Source organism: Aaosphaeria arxii, assembly GCF_010015735.1.
Source record: "Aaosphaeria arxii CBS 175.79 unplaced genomic scaffold BU24scaffold_5, whole genome shotgun sequence".
Lineage (NCBI taxonomy): Eukaryota > Fungi > Ascomycota > Dothideomycetes > Pleosporales > Aaosphaeria > Aaosphaeria arxii.
This window is the reverse complement of record NW_022983478.1, coordinates 290634-318056: the sequence shown is the minus strand read 5'-3', so window position 1 is coordinate 318056 and position 27423 is coordinate 290634. Positions and strand designations below refer to the sequence as shown.

The 27423-nt window shown below is 48.5% G+C and overlaps 9 protein-coding genes across 9 annotated transcripts; 5 read left to right on the top strand and 4 right to left on the bottom strand.

Annotated features, from left to right (window-relative positions):
* Positions 1-15: 15 nt before the first annotated feature.
* On the bottom strand, positions 16-1746 carry BU24DRAFT_463015 (uncharacterized protein; the record flags this gene model as incomplete). The annotated part of the gene is made up of 2 exons (XM_033532072.1): positions 16-1561; positions 1625-1746. 2 exons carry the CDS (start codon positions 1744-1746, stop codon positions 16-18), a joined length of 1668 nt encoding a protein of 555 aa, XP_033382546.1.
* A 557-nt stretch (positions 1747-2303) lies between these two features.
* Positions 2304-4503, bottom strand: BU24DRAFT_433683 (glycoside hydrolase family 127 protein; the record flags this gene model as incomplete). The annotated part of the gene is made up of 5 exons (XM_033529988.1): positions 2304-2798; positions 2847-3275; positions 3326-3998; positions 4047-4244; positions 4295-4503. The coding sequence occupies 5 exons, from the start codon at positions 4501-4503 to the stop codon at positions 2304-2306; spliced, it is 2004 nt and encodes a 667-aa protein (XP_033382545.1).
* Positions 4504-5071: 568 nt separating this feature from the next.
* On the bottom strand, positions 5072-7265 carry BU24DRAFT_441809 (glycoside hydrolase family 36 protein; the record flags this gene model as incomplete). Its single annotated transcript, XM_033530472.1, has 2 exons — positions 5072-7050; positions 7166-7265. 2 exons carry the CDS (start codon positions 7263-7265, stop codon positions 5072-5074), a joined length of 2079 nt encoding a protein of 692 aa, XP_033382544.1.
* A 344-nt stretch (positions 7266-7609) lies between these two features.
* Positions 7610-9300, top strand: BU24DRAFT_492899 (glycoside hydrolase family 39 protein). The gene is made up of 3 exons (XM_033533923.1): positions 7610-7709; positions 7801-8371; positions 8421-9300. The coding sequence occupies exons 1-3, from the start codon at positions 7703-7705 to the stop codon at positions 9229-9231; spliced, it is 1389 nt and encodes a 462-aa protein (XP_033382543.1). The 5' UTR covers positions 7610-7702; the 3' UTR covers positions 9232-9300.
* A 286-nt stretch (positions 9301-9586) lies between these two features.
* BU24DRAFT_211835 (L-amino-acid oxidase) lies at positions 9587-11906 on the bottom strand. The gene is made up of 2 exons (XM_033521943.1): positions 11192-11906; positions 9587-11133 (listed from the first exon to the last, which is right to left on the bottom strand). Exons 1-2 carry the CDS (start codon positions 11768-11770, stop codon positions 9634-9636), a joined length of 2079 nt encoding a protein of 692 aa, XP_033382542.1. The 5' UTR covers positions 11771-11906; the 3' UTR covers positions 9587-9633.
* A 1995-nt stretch (positions 11907-13901) lies between these two features.
* Positions 13902-16692, top strand: BU24DRAFT_441807 (DUF1680-domain-containing protein). The gene is made up of 2 exons (XM_033530471.1): positions 13902-13913; positions 13978-16692. Exon 2 carries the CDS (start codon positions 13980-13982, stop codon positions 16320-16322), a length of 2343 nt encoding a protein of 780 aa, XP_033382541.1. The 5' UTR covers positions 13902-13913; positions 13978-13979; the 3' UTR covers positions 16323-16692.
* A 2245-nt stretch (positions 16693-18937) lies between these two features.
* BU24DRAFT_492896 (siderophore esteras-like protein IroE-like protein) lies at positions 18938-20552 on the top strand. Its single transcript, XM_033533922.1, has 2 exons — positions 18938-19617; positions 19716-20552. The coding sequence occupies exons 1-2, from the start codon at positions 19436-19438 to the stop codon at positions 20449-20451; spliced, it is 918 nt and encodes a 305-aa protein (XP_033382540.1). The 5' UTR covers positions 18938-19435; the 3' UTR covers positions 20452-20552.
* A 1089-nt stretch (positions 20553-21641) lies between these two features.
* On the top strand, positions 21642-23227 carry BU24DRAFT_423226 (uncharacterized protein). The gene is made up of 3 exons (XM_033528189.1): positions 21642-22024; positions 22074-22443; positions 22491-23227. The coding sequence occupies exons 1-3, from the start codon at positions 21848-21850 to the stop codon at positions 22973-22975; spliced, it is 1032 nt and encodes a 343-aa protein (XP_033382539.1). The 5' UTR covers positions 21642-21847; the 3' UTR covers positions 22976-23227.
* Positions 23228-24464: 1237 nt separating this feature from the next.
* Positions 24465-27212, top strand: BU24DRAFT_348560 (potassium transporter; the record flags this gene model as incomplete). The annotated part of the gene is made up of 8 exons (XM_033523571.1): positions 24465-24671; positions 24731-24995; positions 25036-25083; positions 25133-25490; positions 25538-25752; positions 25815-25963; positions 26010-26871; positions 26947-27212. The coding sequence occupies 8 exons, from the start codon at positions 24465-24467 to the stop codon at positions 27210-27212; spliced, it is 2370 nt and encodes a 789-aa protein (XP_033382538.1).
* Positions 27213-27423: the final 211 nt, after the last annotated feature.

Below are 27423 nucleotides of genomic sequence, written 5' to 3'. Positions count from 1 at the left end.
TGGCTGTCTAAATGCTCATTGCGCATCCCGTGAGTTGATGAAGTTTTCAATCTCTTTTTGTACCACTTCCCGAGACAAGCAAACTCTTGCGAGGCGACGGCTCGAAAAATCAGATCGTTTCAACGCCTCTGCTTCTGCTAGGTGGAGATTTCGGAGGGCTTCAGTCAGTCCGTCCAATCTTCTAGAAGACGATTGTTGAAGACTAATGTTAAAGCCCGAAGCACTATGTCCCCAGGCCGCAGATGCACTCTGTACTTGACTCCTTACCAAGGCCACTCTCGCCAGCCCTTCGAAGGCTGCAAAGCGTATTTTTGCTTTTGCGTACCCACCGAGACCGAAATCAGCTCTCTGCAAGGCTTCGGAGTAACATTCTTCGGCCCTCTTGAACTGAAACATCTCGAGGTAATCGTCGGCTACGTTCGTAAGGGTCCACAGAACGTTACCTCTCGTCTTTCCATATTGACTTTCTTGAAGCTGAAGAAGTCGTGCACGCTGCGTCTGGCGTTCTCCAGAGATACCCGCGTGGTATAGGCAATCGCAGTAGCGCTCCATCAGATAAAGGCCAGTCCAAGCATTTGGTCCTTGCAGGGAAATATCAACCATTTTATGCATCGACTCCACCAACGATCGATGAATATCCTCTACTTCCTGCAGGATTTCCAAACATTGTCGCAAAGGATGTTCGTCCTTTAAGTACTTTCGAGCTACGTCCAGCAGATGGTCGAGAGTTAGTCTGCGGATTTCTTTCAGGAAGAACGGGTTAACCCCAGACTCGGGCTGGGTCATTGGTAGCTGCTGCGATGCGACAGACAGTTCACATAGGATAGTGAAGACCTGAGCGAACGCCATGAGATCCGCTTCCGGAACTAGGCAATCTAGTAATTCATGAGCCTTCTCGAAATCTTTTGTTGCCAAATCAAAATTGTTCTGCGAGGCATGGAAGATTCCATCTTGCATCTTTGCGCCGAATTTGCCATGCAGCGTGTGCATGTGTACCGGAGGCTCCCGTGGGCTGAATACGGTGGTTGAGTCTACGAACGAAGCACAATACACCTCAGCACACCAGATCAACTTCTCATTCAGCCACAATTGTGTTGGTGGCGCTAGTGTACGCGGGATGGGTGATTCTGCGGGTGACGGTAACACCAGCTGCAGACTGTTGACAGGATCCTCCTCGACGTCCACATACTCCGCTTCTTCTTCTTCTTCTTCTTCTTCTTCTTCTGGAGTCAGCTCAGGACTCTGGCGCTGATCTACAGGTGTCAGGACAAATTCGCCCCTTGGAATCAAGTGAACATGATCGGACGACTGGTAGTCCTCTGGTGGTAATGATTTGAACCATTCAAATGGATCGTGTATGTTTTTACGCTTGAAGTATCGTCGGACATCCTTGAATTCTACCGTTCTGTGCTGAATCCGGAAATTGGTTTCATCCTCATTCCAGTTGTCTGGGTTCTGTTGCTGATAGTCGATGGCCAGCTGGACAGCGGTGCGCATATCACGCTCGTTATTCGTCTTCTGGAGCTTCCATCTCTGAATCCATGCCTTAAGTGTACGATCCCTGACACAGTCTAATTAGCCCTAGTCGTTCTTTGGTCAACTCATGCATATGTGGGCGCTTTACTTAGCCTCGAATCCATGCGCGTTCAAGAACTCAAGCACCTCACTCCGACTTTTGTCCTGGGTAACATAAACATCGATAATGGTGTCTTTCCATTCATTCCAATTTAATCGAACCCTGCTCATGATGCTTGAATGTGTTGTAGTCTTTAGGGCAATTCACTGATGTTTAGACAAGGCTGCGATGCGTCGCCACGTCTACGTTACGTGATGTGGGGGCTGTGCTTACCAGGAGTCGGCACAATTCGTATCGCTCCTTGTTCGGCTGGAAAACACGACGACAGCGAATATTTCAATTCTTGGAATTATTTCATACCTAGAAGTCCGTTCAAGATGTCGAATGGCTATAAGGCGTCATGGCGATGCCACAGCCTCGCAGGACGACATGGCCTACCCCGCCACGAGACTGCAAAAATCCCTCGCATACCGAGATACCCTGGCATATTATTCTATTGCTCTATTATATACTCTGTAGACCAGTTACAGCAAAGCACACATCACGCCCATCAAGCCGACCTTTCCAGCCTCTTTCAACTTATCAACATACCTAGCACGACACCACACGGGCTCACGTGATCCCACGACATCTCATAGGCTTAGCGGAGGGCCAAGCTTTGGACAGTATGCCTGTTACTCTTACATATCAGCTCTTTGTTATCACCTAGCTACGACAATACACAAGACTACCTATGCCATTGCCTTATACCCACACGAGACTGTCCATTCCCGCCCCGTGATGCTCGGAAGAAATATGGAACGAAGTTCAGTTTCTCTACGATTTCGCCCTGATCCCGCATGGCCTTAGATTGCTTTACCTCCGTACTTGGCCCCGAGACTGCACCAGCTTTGAACAGAGAAACACCGTTTTCCACCCTCAACGCAATGTATTCATCTCCAGTGCTCCGATCGCGCACATCATGCTCGATGAATTGACACTTTGGATCAAGCTGAAGGCTGCGGAAATGGTCGGTGACCCATGGGTTGTCGGTATCCTCTACGCAGTACACGATGGGCCCTCTTGCGATGCTGAGGGTATCTTGGTTGGTGAATGGATGGGGTGTTATTAGCCTGGGCTTCATTGGCAATTGTAGCTCGAAGATCGGATTTTCCGCAAGCCATGAGCCTGGGATTGTGAGATAGCCCTTATCGACACCGATATCGAGAAGTTCAGGGGAAAGCTGGAACGAAATTAGTGGGCCATCCGAAAGAATTTGAAGAGAAATTACCTTGAAATCATCAGAAGCCCAACCCGGAATGCGCACTTTCAGTGTGACATTGTCTTCCCTCGACTTGAGCCGGAACTTGACGGTGCCATCCCACGGCCAATTAGTCTCTTGCGTCAGACTGCCTTTGCCACCCAAAGTCTCCAGATCCAGGGTGCTGCTGATGTACAGATGTGTTGTGATTTGAATGTCTCCATTGGCAGAGCTGCCTGTGGTGGTGTAGATGTAGCCACCAATGTGGCCCAACAGACGAAGTATATTTGGAGGGCAACACGCACACGTAAACCAGGAAGATCTTTGGGATGGATCTGCCTCGCTCGAAGCAAGCTGGTTGACATATGTGAATTCTTTGCCATTTGGCGACATCGACGTCAAAACGGCATTGTAAAGACAGAGCTCCATGATGTCTGTAAAACGACCGTCAAGATCGCTCTGTTCTAGAGTTAGAAATATAATGAAATGTAAGGTGGGATCGCTTTTACCTGAAGAAGTCGCTCTGCCAGCATCATAACACCTATTGCCGCGCATGTCTCCGCGTAGCATCCGCCTTCATCGGTCCCTTGTGGCAAGAAATAATCTAACCCAAATCCCTCCCATTGTTTCATAGCACCAATGCCACCAGTCACGTACATCTTGCGATCGACCATATTATCCCACAAACCAAGCACAGCCTGCTTCAAATCGGGAGTAGTCGATTCAGACTTTAAAATCAAATCAGCGGCTGCAGTAAGCAGATACATCGCCCTGACCGAATGCCCCTCAATGGATTTCTGCTCTAAAATTGGTGCATGCGCAGAATAATACCACAGACATGACTTGTCCGGCCAATAATCTGGTCGCTTGCGCGGGTCATCGCCTCTTCTTTTGGCTTCCGATACGTAGAAGTGCTGTCCATCGTCGCCGGTCGGATTTCCTCGTTCGGTGATGAAGTAATTTGCCAGTTTGAAATGTTCGGGATCTTTTGTTCTTTCAAACAAACGTAGCAGAGCTAGTTCAATCTCAGGATGGCCAGGATAACCATGGATTTGATTTGGACCATCGCCAAATGTCTTGCAGAGTAGTTTTACGTATTTGAGAATCGGTTCCATTAAATGATCGTTGTGGTAGAGATCCTGGTGTGCGAGCGCCGCTTCAATTAAATGTCCAGCGTTGTAACTTTTTTGATTAGCAAAAGTTTGTTCTTTCTAATAATTCGGCACTCACAGTTCATGAAAATCTCTCAAGTTGGTAAATCGCTTTTCGGGCTCGACTACCGTAAAGTGGATGTTGATGTAGCCATCTGGTTGTTGCGCAGATCGAATCATATCCACCAATTCGTGGATTGCAGCGTCTATTTCCGCATTGGGATGTGTTTGAAGAACATAACACGCGCCTTCGATCCATTTCGCAATATCTGAATCCCTGGAATTGTGAGTAATTATTGTTTAATTTAATCAAACATGCTCGCCTACCAAAACAGGTGATTCGGAATCGGCCAAACGTCTGGAGCGTCATCGTATGAAGAATGCCATTTCAACTTGAAAGCGTCATATCTTCCCGTTGATTTCAAGATTTCAAGTTGGTACAGAAGAGTTGCGGAAGAGACAGTCTCTTGTCTTTTCTGAATCAATGACCCCGGATTCAGTGTGACAGCTTTGAAAGCAGTTTGCGGGTATGCCATAGTAATATTAACGATCTATAATTGATTAACAGTAGACGACGCAGGACATGTCGACCTTGAAAGAGTCAGCAGCGGCCCATTGCTTTTCATTCAGATCGGAGCAAGGCAACGCAGTCTCTCACGCTCGTGGGGCCATTGTTCGCCGCTAACAATGCGAGTACAGTTGTTGGTGCTTGTGTCCTATGGTCTGTTTGTGCATCTTGTGCCGATTCTGTGTTCAGCCAATGATGTGAAAGTTTGGGTGGTGGGCTGCTTGATCCTCCCTGGAGTTGAGGGGCGGCTCCGGAGGGGACTTGGGACTACCGAGGTCCACGAACTTTCTACGTACAAGGATCCACATATTGCTTGCTCTAGACTTCAGAGTGGCTTCCATAGCAGGAAACTTTGGGTTGTGTGATCGTTAGACATCACGGGAGCTCGTGTTCATCTTAACACATCTCATGGGTGTATGATCTCTTACGTCAACGGCGGCATGAGCATTCGGAGGTGTTGATGAAGTTTTGTTAGACGCGTCGCTTCACATTGAAAGTCGAAGTAGCCCAGAAGATTTATTTACATCTATCGTATATCAACGCGCTTTAATCTCAAATACACGCGCGCAAACTGTTTCCGGTAACTGTACTTGTACTGCACCTACAGTTGCGTCCCAGCGAGCCTCTGCAGCGAAACTCTTAGGATAAAGCAGCGTTACTTCGACTTCGCCTTGCTTAGAAAGATGAGAAATTGGTAGTTCACAAGTATTCTTCCCATTTGTTCTCCAGACGGCCAAAAGTGTCCTGTCTGTGCAGATTAAGCCCACTGCTAACCAATCCTCACGCCATGTCGGAAGGCCCAATGGCCAAAAGGGAACACCATTCTTGATGTCTTGTCGAATACTCTTGTAAATGTTCATCCCCTCAGCTATCAGATTGAATTGATGGTCTGAAAGCAGGTCGAGCCGGCCACTGAGATGAATCCTGCCCAGGAGGCTGTTAACAACCGTGAGCGCGTTGATCTCGTCAGACCATTCTTTCTGTGGATAAGCCCAAGTCGCGCTTTGCTCTGGTGTAACAGCAGTGAAGACTGCCGCAGCAATGGAAGCATACATGACTGGATCTTCTTGGTCGCTAGTAGATTGCAGGGGATGGACTGCCAACATAGCATAATCCATTCTTTGCGCACCGCTGGAGCAATTCTCGATGACAAGGCCTGGATATTTGTCGAGCAGGCTGGTGACCCAAGCGAGATATGCTCGATTGTGTTCAAGTTGGCCGACACCAGGACTGCAACCGTGAACGTCTGTGCCCTGTGATATTTCGATGTTATAGTCAAATTTAAAGTATCCGACACCCATCTTCGTCACAAGTCTGTCAACAACCTGATCCAGATGTTTCCTAACGGCTTCATGTCGAAAGTCCAGCTGGTAGCGGTTTCTCTCTACGATCTTCTTTCCACCTTGCTGGAAGAATGCATCTGGTGGAAGTTGGTTAGCGACCTCGGATTTTACTCCAATTGATTCAGGCTCCAGCCATAACCCTGGAATAAGTCCAGCGTCTCTGAGCTCTTTGATTAAGGTGTCGAGTCCTGATGGAAATCTTGTTGTCGATGGTTCCCACAGGCCTATATCGTCCCACCAGCTATTGTCGTTGGAATACCATCCAGCATCGATGACAAAATATTCCGCACCCGCGCGAGTAGCCGGTTTTATCAATTGCCGAATCTTATCTTCTGTGGGATCTCCCATAAGGCAATTCATGTAGTCGTTGAAAATCAGCGGAAGATCGACATTATCTTGGTGAAATCTTCTAATGCGCCTTCGGTATGCCGTCAAGGCCTGAAACGCTGCGTCGGGTCCATCCAAAACATGGCATATGGCGGCAGGTACGGTATTGAATGTCTCGCCAGGTTCGAGACCTTGTTCCCATTGATGGTCATTGCTTGTTGGCCCACTTAGTGCAACATAGAGGTCCGACTTCCAATCTCCGACCTCCCATTTCCACGAGCCATTGTGCTCCAGTTGCCATAGCCATGTATCGGGCTTGGTCTCATTTTGCAACATTCCCATGGGCAGATATGACCCAGTCGAGAAAGTTCCCCGATTTGAACATGAACAAGTCATGAAAGAAGTGGCCTCGGGACCCGTGAAGCACTTATCAACACCTGCGTCTGGTAGCGAAAGGTGTTTCCATTGTGCCTCGCGGAACCAGGAGTTGTGAGGTATTGATAGCTTGAAATCATGATACCACACATTGGTTCTCGTCAAACCTCCGATGACAAGCGAGGGGATGGAGGTGAGATCGATCTTGCTTTGAGAGGTGTTCTGTACAGAGGTTTGGGATCGAAGGACTGGAACATTGTCGAAGACTGTAAAGGTAGACACGACCTTCAATGTCTCCTCTTCGTCCTGGGTTGTGATCTCGTAATAATTTGCCTCTGCTTCATTCCACTCGCGGTGAGATGAGTAACGAAGCCTTGTGGACAAGTATGTTGAGACGAGAGCTTTGGATGATTTCGCCCAGTTGTAATTGCCTTCTCCTTGCAGTCGAAGTTGATGAATTGGTAGAAGAGCTGATTCAGGTGCTTGCGCTGTGCCGTCGGTTCCTGGCTCTCGGATGTCACGTAGGCTGGTGGTGCCATTGTCAGCTATGGCAAACTCCACGACCAATGCGTTGGTCTTCCATACGAGTGTTTTCCCCATTTTCCAAATTGGCCCGCGGGAATGGAATGCACTTGCAGCTGGAAACGTTGACCAAACCCGGTATTTTGACAAGTAGACGGGTCATGATTCAATGTCCGGCGGGGATAGTTCTAACATGACTTGTTGGTGACTTGGGTCCGAATGAACGTATGATCCAATCGTCACTATGCATGAACAATCCTAAGCCCTGTTTTTCACGATTCCGATTACTTGGTGGACTTGATTGAACGGCTCGGCTTCATCCTACTGGTGCGATTTCATCTGCCAATAGGACCATCGAGTGGACCCCAGACTTGGCCAAACCATCCCCACATCCCCATTTTCGACTCCGGAGGGGGGCGTGGGGAACCTTCTAAGCAGCCATGTGACTTTTCAGCGGGTCTTCCTAGGGATGCGTTCTCTATAACAATGCTATGTCATGTGTGTCGTGAAATACCATTATCGGATCAGGAATCCCGCATCAGCACATAGACAAAGCTTTACACGGCACGGGGGAATCCTACACACGGAAAAATAATCGACATGGGCAGTAAGTCAGCCCTGCCAGCCAGACCATCCCCAATTGGGAAACTGAAAGCGCCACTGGCACTCCATAGCAATTCAAGACTGACGCTGCGAAGCCGAGTATTTACAGAGTCTCGAGGTTCTACCTACAGAGGATAGAAAACCCAATCCCTCAGTGTCTGGTTCCGCTGTCGTGTTCCTGGACCAGCAAACTGGAGAAACTCAGCAATTAGCATCCGGCTGGATTTACGGTATCCCAGACTCTCCAGACCAGATTCCCGACAAATTCTACACAGAAGTTGGGTTCCGATATGGAAGAGGTGGAGGATCTCAGCTCCCTGATACACGCGGATGGTATCGCAGCAAAGCGGACTACGATGCCCGATTTCAATCCACCCTGAGCAACTATCGAACTACTCGCAAGTATGGCGGCAACTTCATCTGCTTGCCATCTGCACTCTGGGGAGCGGACGGCGGCCAGCCACCAGATGCGCCTTATCCTGGAGATGATGGCGATTGGTCAAGTTGGGATGAGCTGCTCGCGACTTGGATCAAGGATGCAAAGGCAAACGACATGCTGGAAGGACTTGTATTCGATATCTGGAACGAGCCCGATCTGAAGTTCTTCTGGAATCGATCGCGGGAGCAATGGCTTCAGTTGTGGAGCAGATCGTATCATGTTTTAAGGTAAGATATACCCGGTTGCGTGTCACAACTTTCTGACCCAGATTTGCAGAAGAGAAGTGCCTGGAGTACGAATTAGCGGTCCCTGCTTTAGCACTGCGCCCGAGGCTGACAACGAATGGTGGCAAGAGTATCTTGCTTTTGTGAAAACAGACAACAGTATTCCTGATGAATGGTCATGGCACATGGAGCAAGGCTATGGCAACCTGACTGATGGAATGGCCAGTTTCAGAAAGCTTCTGGATCAGCACTCAATACCAGAAAGTGGTGTTGTGAATATCAACGAATATGCTATCTGGGCTGAACAAGTACCGTCTGGCGCAGTGTGGTTCATCTCCCAGCTAGAGAGAGAAAACGCGATCGGATTAAGGGGAAATTGGGCGATGGCTGGTGCACTACACGATTTCCTTGCGGGACTAGTCTCAAAACCTGGCGCTGGGACCAAGGATTACTCGATAACAGCTGGTGGATACTTCCCAACTGCGGAATACCATGTCTACAAGTACTATGGATCAGAGATGAAGGGCCAAAGGTTAAAGACAGCTGCGAACGCTACAACAGATGGCGAGGTGTTCGCGGTGAAAGGTTCCAACAAGCTACGGATTCTGGCTGGAACGCGCAACGCGAAGGGTGATTGGGCGATTGATCTGAAAGGTGGAGAAACCTTGGGCTACACTGATGGCACAGAAGTAGAAGTTCGAGTGCTGGAATTCATAGGGACGGACGATCATCTTGCAGAAGGTGATGGTCCAAAGAATCTTCAAAGCAGGAGGCTGAAATGGCAGGGAGGACAGTTGCGGCTTGAGATTCACCAAGAGAATCCCTTATCCGCCTATGCATTTGAGATTGCATTGAATGAATAATTATCTATGCAATGAAAAATCGATTAAATTGCAGTTAAATTCACTAAATCAAAATTCTGAAATATTCTGGGTTGACACAAATGCAAACTTAGTGACGTTCTTGCACAATGTCTTACCAGTATGAAAGGGTAGAGAATTAAATTGAAATAGGACTACCAATGATATAAAGCGCATCATAGACTTACAGTAAGGACTGCTAGATTTTCGCATCACAATTTATAATTCATATGTTGTGCACTTCCAAAGCTAGTCCTCACACAATTAAATAAGTCATTAATGCATTTTTCTTTTTGCATATACCACTTCTAGCTTACAGAGTGGCGCGCATCATAACTCGAATCCACATTGGCTTTTACCTCTACGAGTACATCGAGAAATCTTCCTTTCTAGCCAATTGGAAGCTTACATTGATATGAAACGCGCCATCCAAGTGTTCGTAATTTGCTTAGCCTCATCAACAAGTCCCATGTCCAACAGTAGCTGGACAGTGCCTCTGATCGCAGACTCAAGGGCACTGAACATCCACGTGTGAGTGAATGTCGCGGCCTCACCAATGAAGACAGTATTGAACTCGGTTTGGTAAAACGCGGGCAGGTACAAGTCTTGCTGTGCAAAGATCTGCATCGTGAAGGCGCCGGCATGATGCTCATCCTGCTCCCAGCAGTGACGTGCGTAGTTGCCAGTCCAATTCTCTTCAATAACTTCTTTGCCATGCATCTCAATCAGTGCACGCTTGATATACGCAATGTGCTCTGCTTCTGGCATAGCGCATGCAACCGTGGCTTCGTAGTCGGAAAGATAGGATGCGAGCATCACTCCCGGGCCGGTCGCATTAAGGTGCCATCCTGGATAGCACACTTGGCCAAGCTGAGGATTAGTGAGTCGGGTGCAGCCACCCAAAATGGGTCGTTCAAGGTGTTCCCAGAAGCGCTTCTTGAACTGGATCGCTGTTTTGGCCGCATTGGCGTATAATGTTCGACCGATCGCGCGCTTCAGTAAGCTCGAGTACTTTGGCAACTTCCAAAATTTGAGTAAATTGAGAGGTACACTGTTGAGTACATAGTCAAATGTCTCAACGCTATCAGGTGTGTTGAAGGGCTCAGCTCCAGTAGGTTTCCAGGTAACAGAGACAGTGTTGTTCTCTTCGTTGTATTCCAAGCCGTTGACTTTCGCGCCATATAGGATGCGGTCACCAATGAGAGGCTTGAAAGCTTGAGGCATTCTATCAAGACCGCCTTTGATGGTCTTCCATTTGGTAGCAAGAAAGTAGACGGTCTCATATTCCCACATTGGCCAATAATTCTGAGACGGTGTGACCTCGTCTGTGGTATTGAGATCGAACTTCAGCACATTGCGGAGATATGCAACTTCTGAGTAATCAAACATGCCGTCGTCTTTTGCTTGTTTGTATGCTTTGAAGATGTTGGTAGCATAGAGCTTTATTCTTTCCGCGTCAAGACCTTTGAAGTCTTCAAGAGCTTTGATAGCTTCCTCGGCTGCAGTCTCATTTGAGTAAACGGTCGGGTTATAGTAGGCAGGGTCCTTAGCCACTTCAGTCTTGCCAGGAATTGTTCCATCCGGACGGCGAAATGGCGTGTCGACTGGAGTGTTAGGAGATGACTGAATCCAGTCCCAAAACTCGACCTGGTGTTCTTCATCTCCAGCATTGAGCTCATTGAGAACGTCGGCAAGTTGAAAAAGGATACGCTGATCATTGAAGGGGAATGTCTCATTTGTCTCCGAGTCAGTGATCTCATATGGGTAACGCATCGGTCCGAGCTCATGGTATTGACCTTCTTCCGGAGATGTGCCGTTCAAATATACAGTGCGAATGCGGCCACCGACGCGTTCGCTTGATTCGATGATCTTCCAGTTGTGAATGCCGACAGAATCTAGGAGCAACTGTAAAATCAATCATCAGCGTCGTTTTGCATTTTCCAACGGGAACTCCTATACTCACAGAAGTCATCAAACCGGAAATGCCACCGCCCAATATACCAAATGACTTTGACTTCGCCGATGCAACAAATGCTTCATCGGGCTGCTTCTGCTGCAGGTATGCCACGCCATCAAACCAAAGACTGTCAGTCCCCGCCACATCCACAAATGACTTCTTTTCATGTCGGCGGGTCAAACGCTTCGACACATTAAGCTTTTCAGACCTGCCAATAAGCTCACCGTCTAGGAAGGCATGTAGACAGCCGCCTGACATCTCTGCCGGGGTTAGCCAGACAAATCTTTTTGGCCGTCTCTTTTCGTGTGATTCATGTCTAGTGGCCAGCGGATGACTGCCGACATGGGTGACACCGACAAATTGCTTTGCCAAAGCAATTGATGGAGCAGTATGATCACACGAGCCATAGGTGATTGTGAGCTCGCCGTCAACATCACCAAAGTACTCCACATGAATGTTTTGAGCACTTCCAGGACGAAGTTCTTCAAAGGAATTGAAGGTGATTGAAGGCTGATGTAGTGGTTTCGCTTCGGCAAAGAGAGCCAAAGTGGCTATAAGAGGCAGCGCTACGCCTGGAGACTTCATGACTGGATACAGATTAATGAAGCTGAAGTTCGGTTCTTGGCCATTGAGTGGTGAGGCTGTTCCGAGAGCCGAGGTTTTCCTACTCTCAGCGCATTTATATCCTCGCCCTGGTGAAGAGCTATATCAGTTATGATTGATTTGTTATCTTCATTATCGTGTGCTTATCACCAATTGTATTCGCCGTAGGCTAACTTGAGTGGATCTCTTTGCCGATCAGGTTACTATCTGTCCAGGTCTTCCTCTGAGTAGCACCGAGCTTCCGGAATTGGTGCATGATGAATTGCTTGTCACGCCGAGAACACGGCGAGAAGGTGATAATATGTATCTCATCTGTGGGAATAAGCACCATGAGATCCCCAGGCTCAAGCTGCAGAGTGTGGGCCTTTGTCGGCATTCAGTCCGATGCTCGATTTTTCTGCAAAGACGGTACGGTCTTGGGTTGCAGGGCTTGTGCATTGCTAGTCAGTGTACGGAGTAGAGCGCGCACCGAACAATTGCTGTTCCTGTGTCACAAAGTCACAACCTGAAGGCCTGGAGAACATATCTAGGGCTTAGAATGACGGCCTTCACAGAGAGAATCCAGCGTAGGAGAAGTTGTGCTTCAGCATAGGAGAGGTTGTGCTTCAGTACAGGAGAGGTTGTACTTTTCAAGAGACGAAATCAACAATGAGGTGTAAAATGCCAAGCTGGCGCTTTCGGAGCGCCAAGCTTCCGCCTTCGGAGCGGACTTCATCTCCGAATCTGCGAAAGGTCAAATCCTATCTGAATACTGGCTGTGACCACAACTCGTGAGTAAACATTCACATTTCATTCACGCTGAGCGATATGTTTAGAGATCAAAGATACTGCACTGGTATCTATCTTCCTTGATGCGCAGCTAGCCCGCTCTGCGTTAGCTTCAGATGACTGATCCTTCATCGCAGCTTGCTATTTCTTTGACGGTGTTTCGATCAAGTTCTTGTTCCCCAGACCTACACCTCGACCATCAAAAGAGTCAACCGACGAAACAACACGAATTGCCTCAATCATGAGGTGAGCGGGCCCTGAATAACTTCCAGAGCGCGATAGTCATCACAGGATGAAATGGTGCAAACCCGACGTGCGAACCCAACACCAAGACCAAACCGAGATTGTTTAGTTATTGTTGTCATATTGGCTATATATTAACCTTATTTGATTATAATTATCTACCAAACTCCTGAATAAGATAAGTTAAAATAGCTTGAATATAATTCATATAGCGTAGTTTAAAACATTGAAATACAATAGTCGTAAGTATAAATAAGCATCAACAGCTGGCGAGCAAGGACAAGCGATTCAGGTACGTGAGACTTGAACCTAACCTCCAAATCCAGGTTTCTATTACTCAATGTTACATACAGTATACAGGCATCAAGCCTTTATTTTTTTCGCATGACAGAACTAGTTCTATATACGTATATGCATACAACTTACGTTCTTAATCAGATGAAAGTCAATGTCAATAAACTGTCGGGTCAATGTTGACCGATGTCGAAAGAAAACCCGAGGTTAAGTTTAAGTAAACACGAAATCTGATGCTCCGCTCTTTAGATACCACCTTCCATTATAAAACTCCAACTGTTGCTGCTCTTGCGCTGGAAAGAGACTGATCATGTACGGGTGGCCATGTTCTTAGTTGTGTGACCCAGTCGAGAAATCCCCAAATAAACTAAAAGTCGTAGAATTTCCCGCTTTTGATTCGAATTTGTTGAAACGACTTATTCTCCTTCTATCTAAAGCAATTGATAGTCGCCACTCGTAACATATCATGCTACTTATCTGGATACGGATTAGACGAGGGCGGTTAATGAACAGAATATGTGGGGTAACCCCTCATTGTCAATCACTGCTCCAACGGCCAAATGAATGCCACCAGTCAGTCCGGGAATTTCAAGGGGAGGACACAAAAAGCGATGCAAGCCTACCGTTACAGTGCATTTCGAATGCCGATGTTGGACTGGCGCAGGTACGGCAATTGCTTGTACGTCAGGATCGTCAACCATTATGTTCCCAAGATATAGGTTTGAGAATGTTATAACCTTAGCAATGGCCAAAGGTCTACTTATTGGGCAATCGAAGATTTGAGCGACTTCAAGGAGATTATCGTAAGGAGCGATAGCAGGTAAATATCATTGATTCTAATCACGTCATCACGTGATGACCGATATCCTCTAAACAGACTATAGTCATGCCTTCGCTACGCGCGGCCATCGCTTGTCTATGGACAGCAGTCTCAATAGCTGGCGCTATACCAACAGCACATGTTCATAACATTCGAGCAGATATGTTGGCAGAATCAACAGCTTCAATACAGCCCTTCCGCCTTGACCAGGTCCGGCTAGGGGATGGCTTATTTCAAGAGAAGCGTGATCGTATCAAGTCGTTCTTGCGTGGCTACGATGAGCGGAGATTTCTGATACTATTCAATCAACAAGCCGGTCGGCCTAATCCAGCGGGGATTGAAGTGCCTGGAGGCTGGGAAGAAGGCGGCCTTCTAAGCGGGCATTGGACAGGCCATTTCATGACTGCTCTATCCCAAGCATACGCCGAATTAGGAGAGAACATCTTCAAGGCCAAGCTCGATTGGATGGTGGCAGAACTGGCCGCTTGCCAGGATGCAATTTCTGCTCGCAAAGAGCCAGGCTCGGGCGCGGATAACTGGACCGCGACACATTCGGGCTACCTCGGTGCACTCCCGGAAGATACTGTATTACGACTTGGTCCACCGCGATTTGCTGTCTATGGAAGTGATCCGAAAGCCAATACTTGGGCACCTTGGTATACGCAGCACAAGATTATACGGGGCTTGCTAGATGCCTATTACAATACCAACAACACCCAGGCACTCGAGGTTGTGGTAAAGATGGCTGACTGGGCGCATCTGGCGTTAACAGTAGGAGACAAGAACCACCCAAACTACAAGGGCAACCTGACAAGGGATGATCTGAATTATATGTGGGATCTCTACATCGGCGGCGAATTTGGCGGCGCCAATGAGGTGTTTGCAGAAATACACGAGTTGACGGGAGATGCACGCCACTTGGTTACAGCCAAGGCCTTTGACAATCGAGAATCGTTGTTTGGTGCTGCAGTGGCAGATGAGGACATTCTGGTGGTAAAGCCAGAGAACAAGCCAGGCAGGCGACGAGCGGTACGCCTACACGCTAATACCCACGTTCCTCAATTCCTCGGGTACATGAGAATCTACGAACAGAGTGGCGAGCAAGACTACCTGGACGCTGCAAAGAACTTTCATGGCTGGATAGTACCGCATCGCGAGTTCGCCAGCGGCGGAACAGGGGGCACCTTTCCAGGTGCTGATAGCAATCCAGAACTCTTCCAAAACCGGGGTAATATCGCCAACGCAATTGCGCATGAAGGCGCGGAAACGTGTACAACATATAACATGCTCAAGTTGAGCCGAAATCTGTTCATACACAATCAAGATGCGGCATACATGGACAACTACGAACGTGGTTTGTTCAACATGATCCCTGGTTCCCGCGCGGACACGTCCGACAACAGCGATCCGCAGCTGACATATTTTCAACCCCTTTCCCCGGGATCGGTCCGTGAATTTGGAAACACTGGAACTTGCTGTGGAGGCACAGGGTTGGAGAGCCATACCAAGTACCAAGAGACTGTGTACTTCCACTCAGCTGACAGTTCTACACTTTGGGTAAACCTGTACGTTCCATCCACCCTGACCTGGAAGGACAAGGGCTTCACCATCAAACAAGAGACGGGTTTCCCACGCGAAGACTCGGTCAAGTTCACAGTTGCCGGAGAAGGCCATTTGGACATTAAATTACGTGTGCCCGCCTGGGCACGCAATGGCTTCAATGTCACCGTCAATGGGGAGAGCCCATCTGGATTACCAGCTAAACCTGGAACATACTTTACCCTGAGCCGAGAGTGGAAAACAGGCGATGTAATTCAAGTAGATATGCCATTCAGCGTCAGGCTCGAGCGCGCGCTAGATCGTCCAGATACTCAAGCTATCATGTGGGGACCAATCCTGCTCCAACTCTTGGGGAAGCCCGAGGGCAATGGTAGCTTTTGGAAACTGTCGCTCTACCAATACTTGAAGCTCGATGGCGACTATTCACGTGCTGCCATTGTTTCTGAAAGCAAAACAGCCAATGACGACCCTATTTTCACCACGGCCTCGCGCAAATTGACCGCACGCCCTTACCACATTAGCGATGACCAGGCCGTCTCGAGCTACTTCCACCGCGTTGAACCGGATGTGGTGTTTGGTTCTATCAACACCTCGGTTCCTAATCGGAAACGTAACGATGGGCTTCCGAAATATGATGTGCCAGTTGAGGGCGTTTCGTCGCCTGGTAGTGATGGGCCGACGTTCCTGGACTTGCTTTGGGACCAGGCGCCATTTGCTTCACATGCGGAATTTGTGAAGGCTGTGACAAGCCTTGCGGATGAATTCGTTGGGAAAGGGATTTATACCACGAAGGAAAGGGATGTAATTGTTGGGAAAGCCGAAGGAGCGGAAGCCGATTTGGCTGTATAAGTTGTACACACACAAGCCTCTCCCCTTTAATATACCAATTGAGTATACATGACTCGACCGAGAAAATAGACTGCCTAAGCCGATGGTCAAGTTTTCAAGGCATACATACTTCTTTGGAGATTTAAATACGAAAGTCAATGTTGAAATGAATCCGAAAACTTAGTGGAATTATTTCGCATCTGCTTGCAACGATCGAACCAAGAGTATCGAGCAGCAAGTTCTAGAAGGTCGCTCTGCAGCTGCCAGCTGAAAGCGACAAAGCTCGGTGTTCCACACTGCTCGATCGCTACCAAACAGTTGGGGTAATTAGTAAATTGATCGGTCCGGGAAAGCCTAGCTAGGAAGCAGTTCAGAAGTCGTTCGGTTGGCCATAGGTTAACTGAATTGGTATTTAACCTCCACAAGCAGTTGTAAGTGAGAAGGTTTTGGCGTAGTGCAACGTGGTAGATAGAAGCGACACGCGGAAGCCATGCATGAGCCCGTGGCGAAGATCATGCAGATATTCTTACAAGTATGCCATACGGCCCGAATAGACAACGATGGTTCGCGCCAGTAGACTATGTTTACACATGAGTGGAGCTTGTGGCACTTCGTTTACCTATGCCCTCCAGGCCATCAACAGCATCTTCAGCCCGCCAACTACCGTGGGCGGATGTAGCATTCATCAGCCGAACCAGTGTCGCTGAACGTAGGCAGCCTTCCAATTCAAAGGATGCGAGAAGTTTATCGTGGCGCGACAAGGGCAAGTATTGTACACGGTTTGGTGCGAGTCATAGGGTACTGGGAACCGAGTCTTGGGAATGTTGCATGATCGAGGGCTCATTGAACACATGTATTTCCTGGTTAAGAGTGTAGCCGTAGCTAGGTACTTGAATCATTCATTTCTAGAAAGATTCGAATAGCCTGAGAAGTGGTGTTCATGATAAAGTTGCCGTGAAAAGACATTTGTCGACCCAATGGTGCAAGCCGGTCGAAGCTGTAATTGCAGGTGGAGTGAACTCAGGCTTTGCCATGCCCTAGAAGTCGTGGTGCGATGCTGTGCTCAGAGTGGAACGTTTCTATTGTTGTCTAAAAACATAGTAACCATCCAAGCTTTTAATCTGCGCTCTGGTAAATAATGGAAAGCTGTCTACCCAGTCTAGGAGATAGGTATGGGCTTTCTAGCAAACGCACAGAACAAGACTGAGAAAGGCATCTTCCGTTCCAGGGATACCGGCAAATTCGGCGCGCGCTCAGATCCTCGCGACTCGTTCGTCAGCGTCAATCTCCGCGACCGACCCGCGCGACTAAATTGATTATAATCTATGCGATACTTGACCTTGTGTCGAGTCTGGAGATTGATAGACTTGCTTCCAGTATCGTGTTAAATATGGTGTTCTCTGTACGGAGTACAGAGGACTTGTTCATCACGTTGCCCACGTAGGTACTCATATCTAAACGAGGTGCACAGGAAATGCCTTGAGGTGCAATCGAGTCAGACATATTCTAGACTTCCATCTTGCGTGCTTGTTGAGCATGGGTTGACGTATCCAGCCCATGGCAGAATCGTGCACATGAGAAGCCCCGATGTCCGGCCTCAAGAGCAACGCTATCAAAGAATGCAGAGCCATATGTACTCAAGCTTAATGGGGAATAAATCAATGGATACATACATCTACAGTCGTAACAAGCTGAGTTCTCGGCTTCTCAGCGCCTACGAGACTTTCCCAACTGCATGCGCCACTAGAACATAGTCCCAGGCATGTGTAGCGAGCTTGTTCTGGACATTTGTACCTTGACAGAGTAAATATAATCAATCTCGCTCTAGTTGCCAATGTTGGTGATAGTATCGTGCTGTCTCTTGGGACTGAGCTTCGGTTTCTTGTTTGGCATGATGTTTGTGGCGGGATACATCTTGCCATTGGGGCATTTCGTGCTTCCTGTCCCGATCGAGGTTTCCTGGAAACCCTTCTGGAAGACTCAAAGCGTAGCGGTCGGACATATTGCTTGAAGTAGTAGTCTATCGAGTAAAGAGATCCGTTCTGGAAGGGAGAGAACCTACACAGCCAAGAAGCAAAGTCATGTCAACAACTGTGAATCTGGACCGTGCTGCTTAGTAGGACGCCGTGATGAAAGCTCGGTTAAGTAGTTAGAGTCTTCGTCACCATGGCTGTGCCACGCAGGTTGACATACCCACATCTTGGTGAGCAACTCTTCACGATGCATCAATACAATATGTCAAAACAAATCGACTGGGCGAATCTTAAGCGACGGCGCGTCAAGCGCCTGTCATCTTCAGTTTCCTGGTTTTGATTATCATACATTATTGCTTCCCATGCAGTCGAGGGGCGAAACCCCTCATCACGCTATGCATGACTCGGTACCTTGCTTATTCGGCCTATTCCCTCCGATGTTGCTGATACCTCATTCGCGCAATCGATGACCAGGACATCGCGATGTCTTGCAATTACTGGACATTTGCATGATCTGCCCCGCTTTCCCGCTCTGTTGGTAAATTTTCGATAGCTTGCAAGCATGTCGACAAACATCGTTCACAGCCAGTACTCCGCCCCAGGTGCAAGCGAGGACTACCTTTTGCCCTATTCTCGAACCCAGAATGCGGCGCACATTTGCGTGTTTTTTTGTATTCTTGACTCAGCTCACGCATCATACCCTCGCTATCGCTACAAGCTGATTTGATAATCCCCCAAAACAGGACCGCCACGATGGTTCTCAAGCATTGGCAACCTCATGTTCGGCATTGCATGGGCGGGAACTAACTCGAAGTCTGTTAGAATGTACGTTAAGTGCCGAGGCGAGAACCTTCAATTGGACAAGCAGAGCGATCGAAGCTTCGATCTTAACTGTTCCGAGTCGTTTACCCCGTGCGCAAGCGTTCGGCGGCATGCATTACCGCCTTGGATCACAGTTGACAGAACAATCACCCCGCCCCAAAGAACGGTTCATTCTGTTCTGGCCCTCTTCACCGCTTTTAGGAGGCGTCGTGCTGGGAAGATCGTGGTCAGTTGAAATAGTGAGCCAGCGCGCCGGTATCTTCAAGGCTCATAAGGTTTCGACGAGACCCATCATCTTGGATCAGCGTTTGAAAATACGCAAGTGAGATTCCTTTCATCATGTCGCTCCTATCATCCGTCGGCGCGTGGTCGTTCAATCCCTTAGTGGAGGCTTTCCCTGCTACTGTTCTCCCTAACATCGCGTACTGGAATGTCTCCAACGGCACATGGGAGTACCAGGTTCAAGTCTCGTGGCCACTGAACTGGACATCAAGAGATGTTGACAGTTCCGTTGAAACTCTGTAAGCCACCCTCACGTTGCGCCATAATCATCTCTGCGGCCTTGACACGTGCTTGTCAGGGGCAAATCCTACGCGAAACTTTATTGACATTTCCACAGCTACGTTCTCGATGGAAACGCGCTGGCCCATACAGCCACCGAAGCCTTCCGCAAGCGTCGGCCCGTGGAGTTCGGTCAACCGGACACAATCGTTGTGAGCATCGGATATCCCAAGCTCCAGCCGGACTCCCCTTACTCGGATGGCCGGTACTACGACTATCAAATGCCCGTTTGCGCTACTTGCCCACCACAGCAGGATGCCCCAGGTGTGCCATCAGGCGCGGATGCTTTTATTACCTTCCTCGATAATGTTCTCCGGCCTTGGATCCACGGTTACTTCCCTAATGTTGACTTCCACCGCGACGGCATCTATGGACATTCATTTGGCGGCCTCTTTGTTCTATATGCACTTCTCACGAACCCTGATCTTTTCGACGTCTACCTCAGCGCCTCGCCATATCTGATCTGGAACAAAGAATACATCTTCTCGAAAGACAGCCCTCTGTACAAGGCCGTCAAGCCAAAGAAAACGAAGCCAGCATTCCAACTCAGCTATGGTGCCCTGGAACAGGCGCCAAAGAAGAGGAGAACAGAGACACAGGCAGCATTTGAGACAAGGAAGGCCTTCCTTTCTTCATTGAAGACGGCAGACCTGAGCAATAAGCTGTTCAACGAAATCAAGAAGAGCCCGAATCTGAGACACACTGAATTGCATACTTATCCATTCAGTTACCACGCAGCTTTGGGTGGAAACGCGTTGGCTGATGGTATTGATTATTTCTTGGACTGGCCCTGATGGTAGGGAGCAAACGGGGATACTCTCCGTGATGGAGACAAAGTGGACGACACAAATGAACTGATGCACCTGTACATACAATAATGATAAAGCAATCAGACACTCTTCTAAACTTCATTTCCTGATCTCTGCCCACAGTTATCGAATGTGCATTGTGTTGATTCCGTTGATTCCATTCTTGATGTTGATATCGTTACTTAACTGACACTGCTGGAGAATCTTCATGTAGACAAAGTATCTGTCGAAAGGGATGATCTCTGCAGCTGATGTCGGCTTATTTATTGTGTAGGGGTCTTGGTGAATGTTCAGGATTGATCGCAGCTGGTGGTACGATGTGCAGCTCTTTGCTTCCTTTCTTGCGATACTTATAATATTGAAAACTCATGTACCGCCCAGGGTCAACACTCCTCATGTGCGGCTGATTCTTCCTGATTACAGATTTCATCTCGCTTTGCAAGTATGCGCCAATGAAGTTCACTATTATTAGCAGTTCCAGAGTCGAGACACAGGGTGCGGATACGCCAAAGAATTGACAGCGTATGACGACTTTCACATCTCCACATGTTCCCATGCTTGCGCAATTGCAGTTCCTGAGTATGGTACGATGTGTTACCGGATTTCGTACAAGTTTTGAACCGCTCAGCCATGATGCTGCTCGTGCCCCTCAATCAAGCAAACGGGGATGTCGGCTATATCATCTCAGGGGCTATCTATGCCTATTCGGGGTCTGCATTGATCTCTTCGCCGCAATGAAATTGCTTGGAATGACCTAAACGAGTCATACACGAGGCGGACGCGGAAGGGGGACCAGGTTCCGGTAAAAGTTTAACCATTTGTTCGACATCTTTCCCATCCTCCTCCCCATTCTTTGCAAACTCACTGCAGCCTTCAAGCCTGTCACACCTTGGCAATCCTCGTTCTGTCCTAAACATTGGGTGTCGCCATTACTTTGTGGTGAAGCTGAGAAAGTTTATTGTTCGTGTAGTTCGAGGGCGGACGGACCGGTTGATAGCTTCCGCTGGGGAACAATTTCCGCTCCCGTAACAGGACAGAACCGAAAGTTTATTCACTTTTGAAGTCTAGCTCCCATCCTGACAGCTGAAACCGACCAATGAAATCTTTGATTCTCGTCTCGAAGGAGCTGCGGTCCTATTGTCGCAAATGCGTTCGGCTACTCTGACTGGGTGAACGCCTTCGATAGAAACACTCCCAGGAGAGTGCGCAACGACAGTCGATGGAAAGTATACATAGCAGTTCATCCCAGAAGCTGGGATCTACTGTCGTTGTCACTCGCACCGACCGTCAATGTGGGGATAACTCACGTTTGCCTACGTCTTCGACGATATTGGCACGCACACTCTAGCATTTGCTTTTCGGCCTCACAGACAGGCAACGCATGATGGGTATCCTAGATGGACCCCCTCCTCCTGACACGAACTTCGCGCCAACGTTCTTGGGCGTGACCGGTGTCTTCACGCTCCTTGCAATTGGCCTCTGCGGCGCGCGGCTCTACTCCCGGATCCGCCCAAAATTCCTCCTACGCATAGATGATTATTTGATTTTGATAGGAACTGTAAGACAGTCACACAAATTCCATTTCGAAATACTGACGGCATGGATAGTTTTTGTGTACAGTAAACTTTGGTATTTCCGCAGCCTCTGGATCTCACGGATGGGGCCATCACACTGCATATGTCACACCGAAGAATATCGTCCTCGTCTTCAAATTAAATTTCGTCACCCAGGTCTTATGGATCCTCGCAATCGCTCTCGTTCGTCTTTCGATTGCTTCGTCCCTGCTGCGACTTAGCCCTGACCGAGCATGGAAATGGACCCTGTGGACAATCATCGGCATACAGATCCTAACCTACATCGGCCACATGATATTCCAGTTCTTCAACTGCATGCCTCTGCGCGCGAATTGGGAGCCTGTCTACGACATCCGATGCTGGCCTCGGAAATATGTGCTCATCTTTGGCTGGACAGCCAATAGTATGTTTCGTGTGCCTATTATCTGCAATTAATACTGACTGAAGCAGGTATTCTGGTTGCGATCGATGTTATTCTTGCTCTACTACCCATCCATTTGATCCGAACCCTACACCGTTCGATCCGCGAGAAGATCCTCATTTGCTGCCTGATGGCCATGGGTCTGGTCGCCGCTGCCATCGCCGCATATAGGATGGGCATCTCCGACAAGACATTCGCCGGGGATCTCCTATCATCTACAGTCATGATGTCCATGTGGTGCATGCTCGAGGTGCTCTTGGGTATCATCGCAGCCTGCTTGGCTCCACTCAAAGCGCCTGCCGAGCGGATGCTCCACCAATTCGGATTGCTGGCCAGCCGCGTCAACATGAGCAAGCCCAGTTTCGTCCTATCCCTCCCCGAGCGCCAACATACCCCCAACTCGGATAACTCGGATCTCGTTGATTCTGTGCATTCGGATCGCCTAGCCAGGAAGGAAAGGAAGGGTATGAAGGGCGGCGTTACGACTGTTGAAGTGGACCATAGAGTGCCTTGATCGAAAGGTTGCTTGCTCCGTCAGTTGAGTTCATTTTTTGGCTAGCCATTGGGAGGCGTTTGGGGATATGCATTATGAAGGATCTAATGGATTAGCATGGTTCGAGGCCGCATTGGGCCACTTTGTTTGGAAAGCGTTGGACAGAATTCTAGGTATTCCTTTTCATTCCTTTTTTTGTATGTACTATTAGCGACTTGACCAGCCATGCGCATTCCCCTTAGCGACATACCCGAATCTCAAAGCGAGGATTCATTGTATCAATAACAAGCTAAACCAAGTTGTTCGTCTTGAACCAAGTTGCCGTATGAGAGGACCATCCCGTGAAAATGTCAGTGTAACAAGTACCTACGCCGAGCGTATTTCCGCTGGTTTCGGTTCTCTGTAGCTTGTTTCGGGAAGGCTGCTCTTTAAGGTAAAGAACGTGTCTGTTAGGCAACTCCTGCTAATACTAGTCGTCAAGGTTTCCGGCCGTTTCTCTCTTCCTTGGACCGTCGTAGAAACTGAAAAGTGCACAACCCCAGCCTATCGTGAAGATTCAAAGGTGTTCATCAAACACATCTGCCTAGAATCGATATGAGAGTAACCTTGCTTTTTTTACACAAGGAGAATAGAAACTAGCAGCCTCCCAATTTGACGACGGGTCGTTACTGACTGTCCACTGCAAAGCATACTACAGCCCCGATGATGGGCACTCCCCTCATAAGTGTTCATGTTCCTCAAATTAGACTTTCGCACGCCAGTGATAAGTAGTGTATTATTCCATCATTTATCCAGCGTCTCATATCCAAGTAATCCTAGGGCGATCAGAGCGTGGACCTTGCAACTCTAATCCCCGAACGCAGGTGAGATGCTTTACGATTGGTGCAATGTTCTCCGCGATCGACTAGTTCCCGCTGTCTGGGAAATAAGCATGTTTGGCTCTCGCTTGTGTGTTTTGGCGTTTAGTATGATGTCTTTCCGGGCCTTTGTATGCCACCTCTTTAATGGGAGTCGAAATAGTAGGTTATTCTCGCCTTGGGTTTGCTCTCGTAGTCAATCCTGCTTTTTGATCTCTGCGCTGAGTTATGTGTTTTGTTCTCTTATCTCTTCCTTCCTCTCCTTTCTTTTTCTCTTTTATACGAATATTCATCCATGTGATCGTCGGGTTTTCCAAGCTAACGGCGTCAACTGCGCGATATTCTGTCACAGGCGGCTTAGCCACCCCCTCCAGCGACAGTTGGAAATCCAAAAATCCCTCACCCAAATCCAGCAGTCGCAAATGTCCAACCAGCGCCACGAAGAAGCTATCATGCCCAGCCAGCCAACCAAGCTTCGGCGTGTGCTTGTCAGGCTTGTTACTACTTGATTTCTCGTACTGGAATTCGTCCTGGGCCGGAATATCAGATAACGCTGTCGTACAAGTCAAAGATAACGCCGATGTTATAAAATAAAGAAGCCCCGAGGGGTTGGTGTTGCTGGATTATCTTGTGCATTTCTCCTTTCGATAGCAATGGATCCAACAATACAATTCGCGGACACACAGCGACCAAGGCGTTCGGTTGATACTCACGGCATCGGTGGGGTAGTACCGCTTCGAAGCAGAACCAGATCACTTAAAGCGAGAAGTTCTTTCGAAGCCTTCAAGGCTGGAGAGATCGAAAATGCAGAAGACGAAGATGCTGGCTTGAGGAACGAGGGGGATTATAAACGCAGACAGGTACGAAAATGCCTCACTGCACTCCCCCATGCGGATATCTGTTACCTAACACCTCGCAGACATTCAATATTGTTCAGTTGTTCCTCCTTGCATACCAGGCTACTGGAGTCATCTACGGTGACATTGGTACCTCTCCTCTCTACGTCTTCTCGTCGACTTTCACAGAGGCGCCCGATCGGCAGAACTTGCTGGGAGCTTTATCGCTCATCCTCTGGGCGATCACGTTGATGGTGACTGTGAAATATGTGCTCATCATCCTTCATGCCGACAACAATGGCGAAGGTGGTACCTTTTCGACGTACTCTTTGCTATCGCGTTATGCAAGTCCAGCCTGCTCACTATCTCATACGCAACACTAACAAAGTTCAGGCCAAGATCGCCAATAGCGATCCCCGAGAGGCCACTATGATTCGTAAGACTACGCGTGCCGCACTGTAATTACCTCACTAATAGGAGCTCAGGAATGGAACGCCAATTAACAAATGATCTGAGCCGATCCACGAAGACCGTACGTTCTACAATCGAGAAAACCAAGTTCTTTAGAGGTCTTCTCAAGACCATCGGTGTTTTGGCAGTGTCCATGGTGATGGCCGATGGTGTTTTGACACCCGCGCAATCAGTACTGGGTGCTGTTCAAGGTCTCAGCGTTGTGAAGTCAGACATTTCGAAGTCAACGATTGTTGGCGTAACGTGCGCTATCCTCGTCCTTCTTTTCGTACTACAACCACTTGGAATCTCCAAGATCACAGTTGTCTTCTCCCCGGTCATCATGATTTGGCTTGCATTGAACGCTGGTTTTGGAATCTACAATCTCGCACGGTAAGAAGACATGGCAGCTTGGTGGAACGCACAACTAATATAATCAGCTACGATCACTCCATTCTGAAGGCCTTCAACCCATACTATGCATTCGACTATCTTGTACGCAACAAGTATGAAGGATGGCGCAGTCTTGGAGGCATCTTGCTCGCGTTTACTGGTGTTGAGGCCTTGTTCGCCGATATTGGTGCCTTCAGTCGTCAAGCTATCCAGATCAGTTGGCTTGGTTATGCTTACCCATGTCTCCTTCTTGCGTACTCAGGTCAGTAATGAGTTGCGCACATCTCTTGAGTCTATGTACTGACTTAACATTTCGACTCCCAGGCCAGGCTGCGTACATCAGCGAGCATCCCGATGCATACTCAAACCCATTCTATAACTGCGCACCAAAGGGATGGCTCATTCCTTCGTTGATCATCGCTATCGCTGCAGCAATTGTTGCGTCGCAAGCCATGATTACTGCAACGTTCCAAGTATGTACTATCTTTTGCCTTCAAAGGTGCTGGCTGACCCAAGTAGCTGTTGGCGCAAATCATGAAGCTTTCATACTTCCCTCAGATTCGAGTAGTGCACACTTCCAACACCCATCATGGCCAGCTCTATGTACCCGCGGTCAACTGGCTGCTCATGGTTGGTACCGTCGTCGTTGCAGCAGTCTACAACAACACTACCTCTCTCGGAAATGCGTATGGTGTTTGTGTCATGTTTGTCACATTCTTTGATACCTGCATGGTCACTCTTGTTGCCATTCTCGTCTGGCAAATCAAGCCGTACTTTGTCTTCTTGCCTTGGCTGGCTGTATCCTGTATGGACGGCGCGTTCCTATCGTCCTCACTCACCAAGGTGCCAGATGGTGCATGGTTCACGATCCTACTAGCCACATTACTTGCCAGCATCTTCATCCTCTGGAGATTTGGCAAGGAACAGCAGTGGTTCGCCGAGGCAGAAGATCGCTTCCCTACGACACATTTCGTCAAGACTCTCGACGACAATAATCTCCAACTGACCGAACAATACGGCGGTAAGAACCTAAGTTCCATCGAAGGCTTCGGAATCTTCTTCGACAAAGCCGGCGAGACCACTCCCATCGTCTTCAGCCAGTTCGTGCGCAAGCTCGTCAGTGCCCCCGAAGTCATCGTCTTCTTCCACCTCCGTCCCTTGGAAGTGCCGTCAGTAGCCTACGAAAACCGCTATTCCGTCTCGCGCCTCGCAATTCCCAACTGCTACCGACTCGTCGTCCGCCACGGCTACATGGACGAAGTCATCACGCCCGATCTCGCTTCTCTCATCTATGACAAAGTCCGCAATCACATCATCAGCCGCGCGCTCGATCGCGAGGGCGAGCGCCAATCCGCACCTACCAGCACTGGCACCGATGTGGGTGCGGCCACCGATATCAACAAGCTCAACGCGAAGTTGTCTATAGTAGAAAAGGACAGCTCAGTGCATCCGTCAGAACCAAGCGCGCGACAGGCGCCTACGCCGACCATGAGCGCTACGAGCACGACTGCGAGACTTACCGCGCTTGAACGCGCTTTCAACCATGAGATATTGTATATCATGGGTAAGGAACAGATGAAGGTCAGGGCGAGTTCGAATTTTGTACGCAAGGCGCTGGTCAATGCGTTCTTGTTCATTCGCGATAACAGCAGGACGAAGATCGCTAGTTTGGATCTTGACCGCGACCGTGTCATTGAGGTGGGATTTGTGAAGGACGTTTAGGGGATCCTGCGATAGGATTATGTCAACGGCCTCTTATATGTTAGTAGCGAGATCAGCTTGTACAGAAGTACACATATATACCCCTTGAATGAATACGATGTCTGGTTGATACCTCGCTGCCTATTTTGTTGTCCACACTTTGATGTAGCATGTGAAAATAGTATTTCATATATCCCGTTCTGGAAGTTGTATAGCACCCGATGGGATTAGC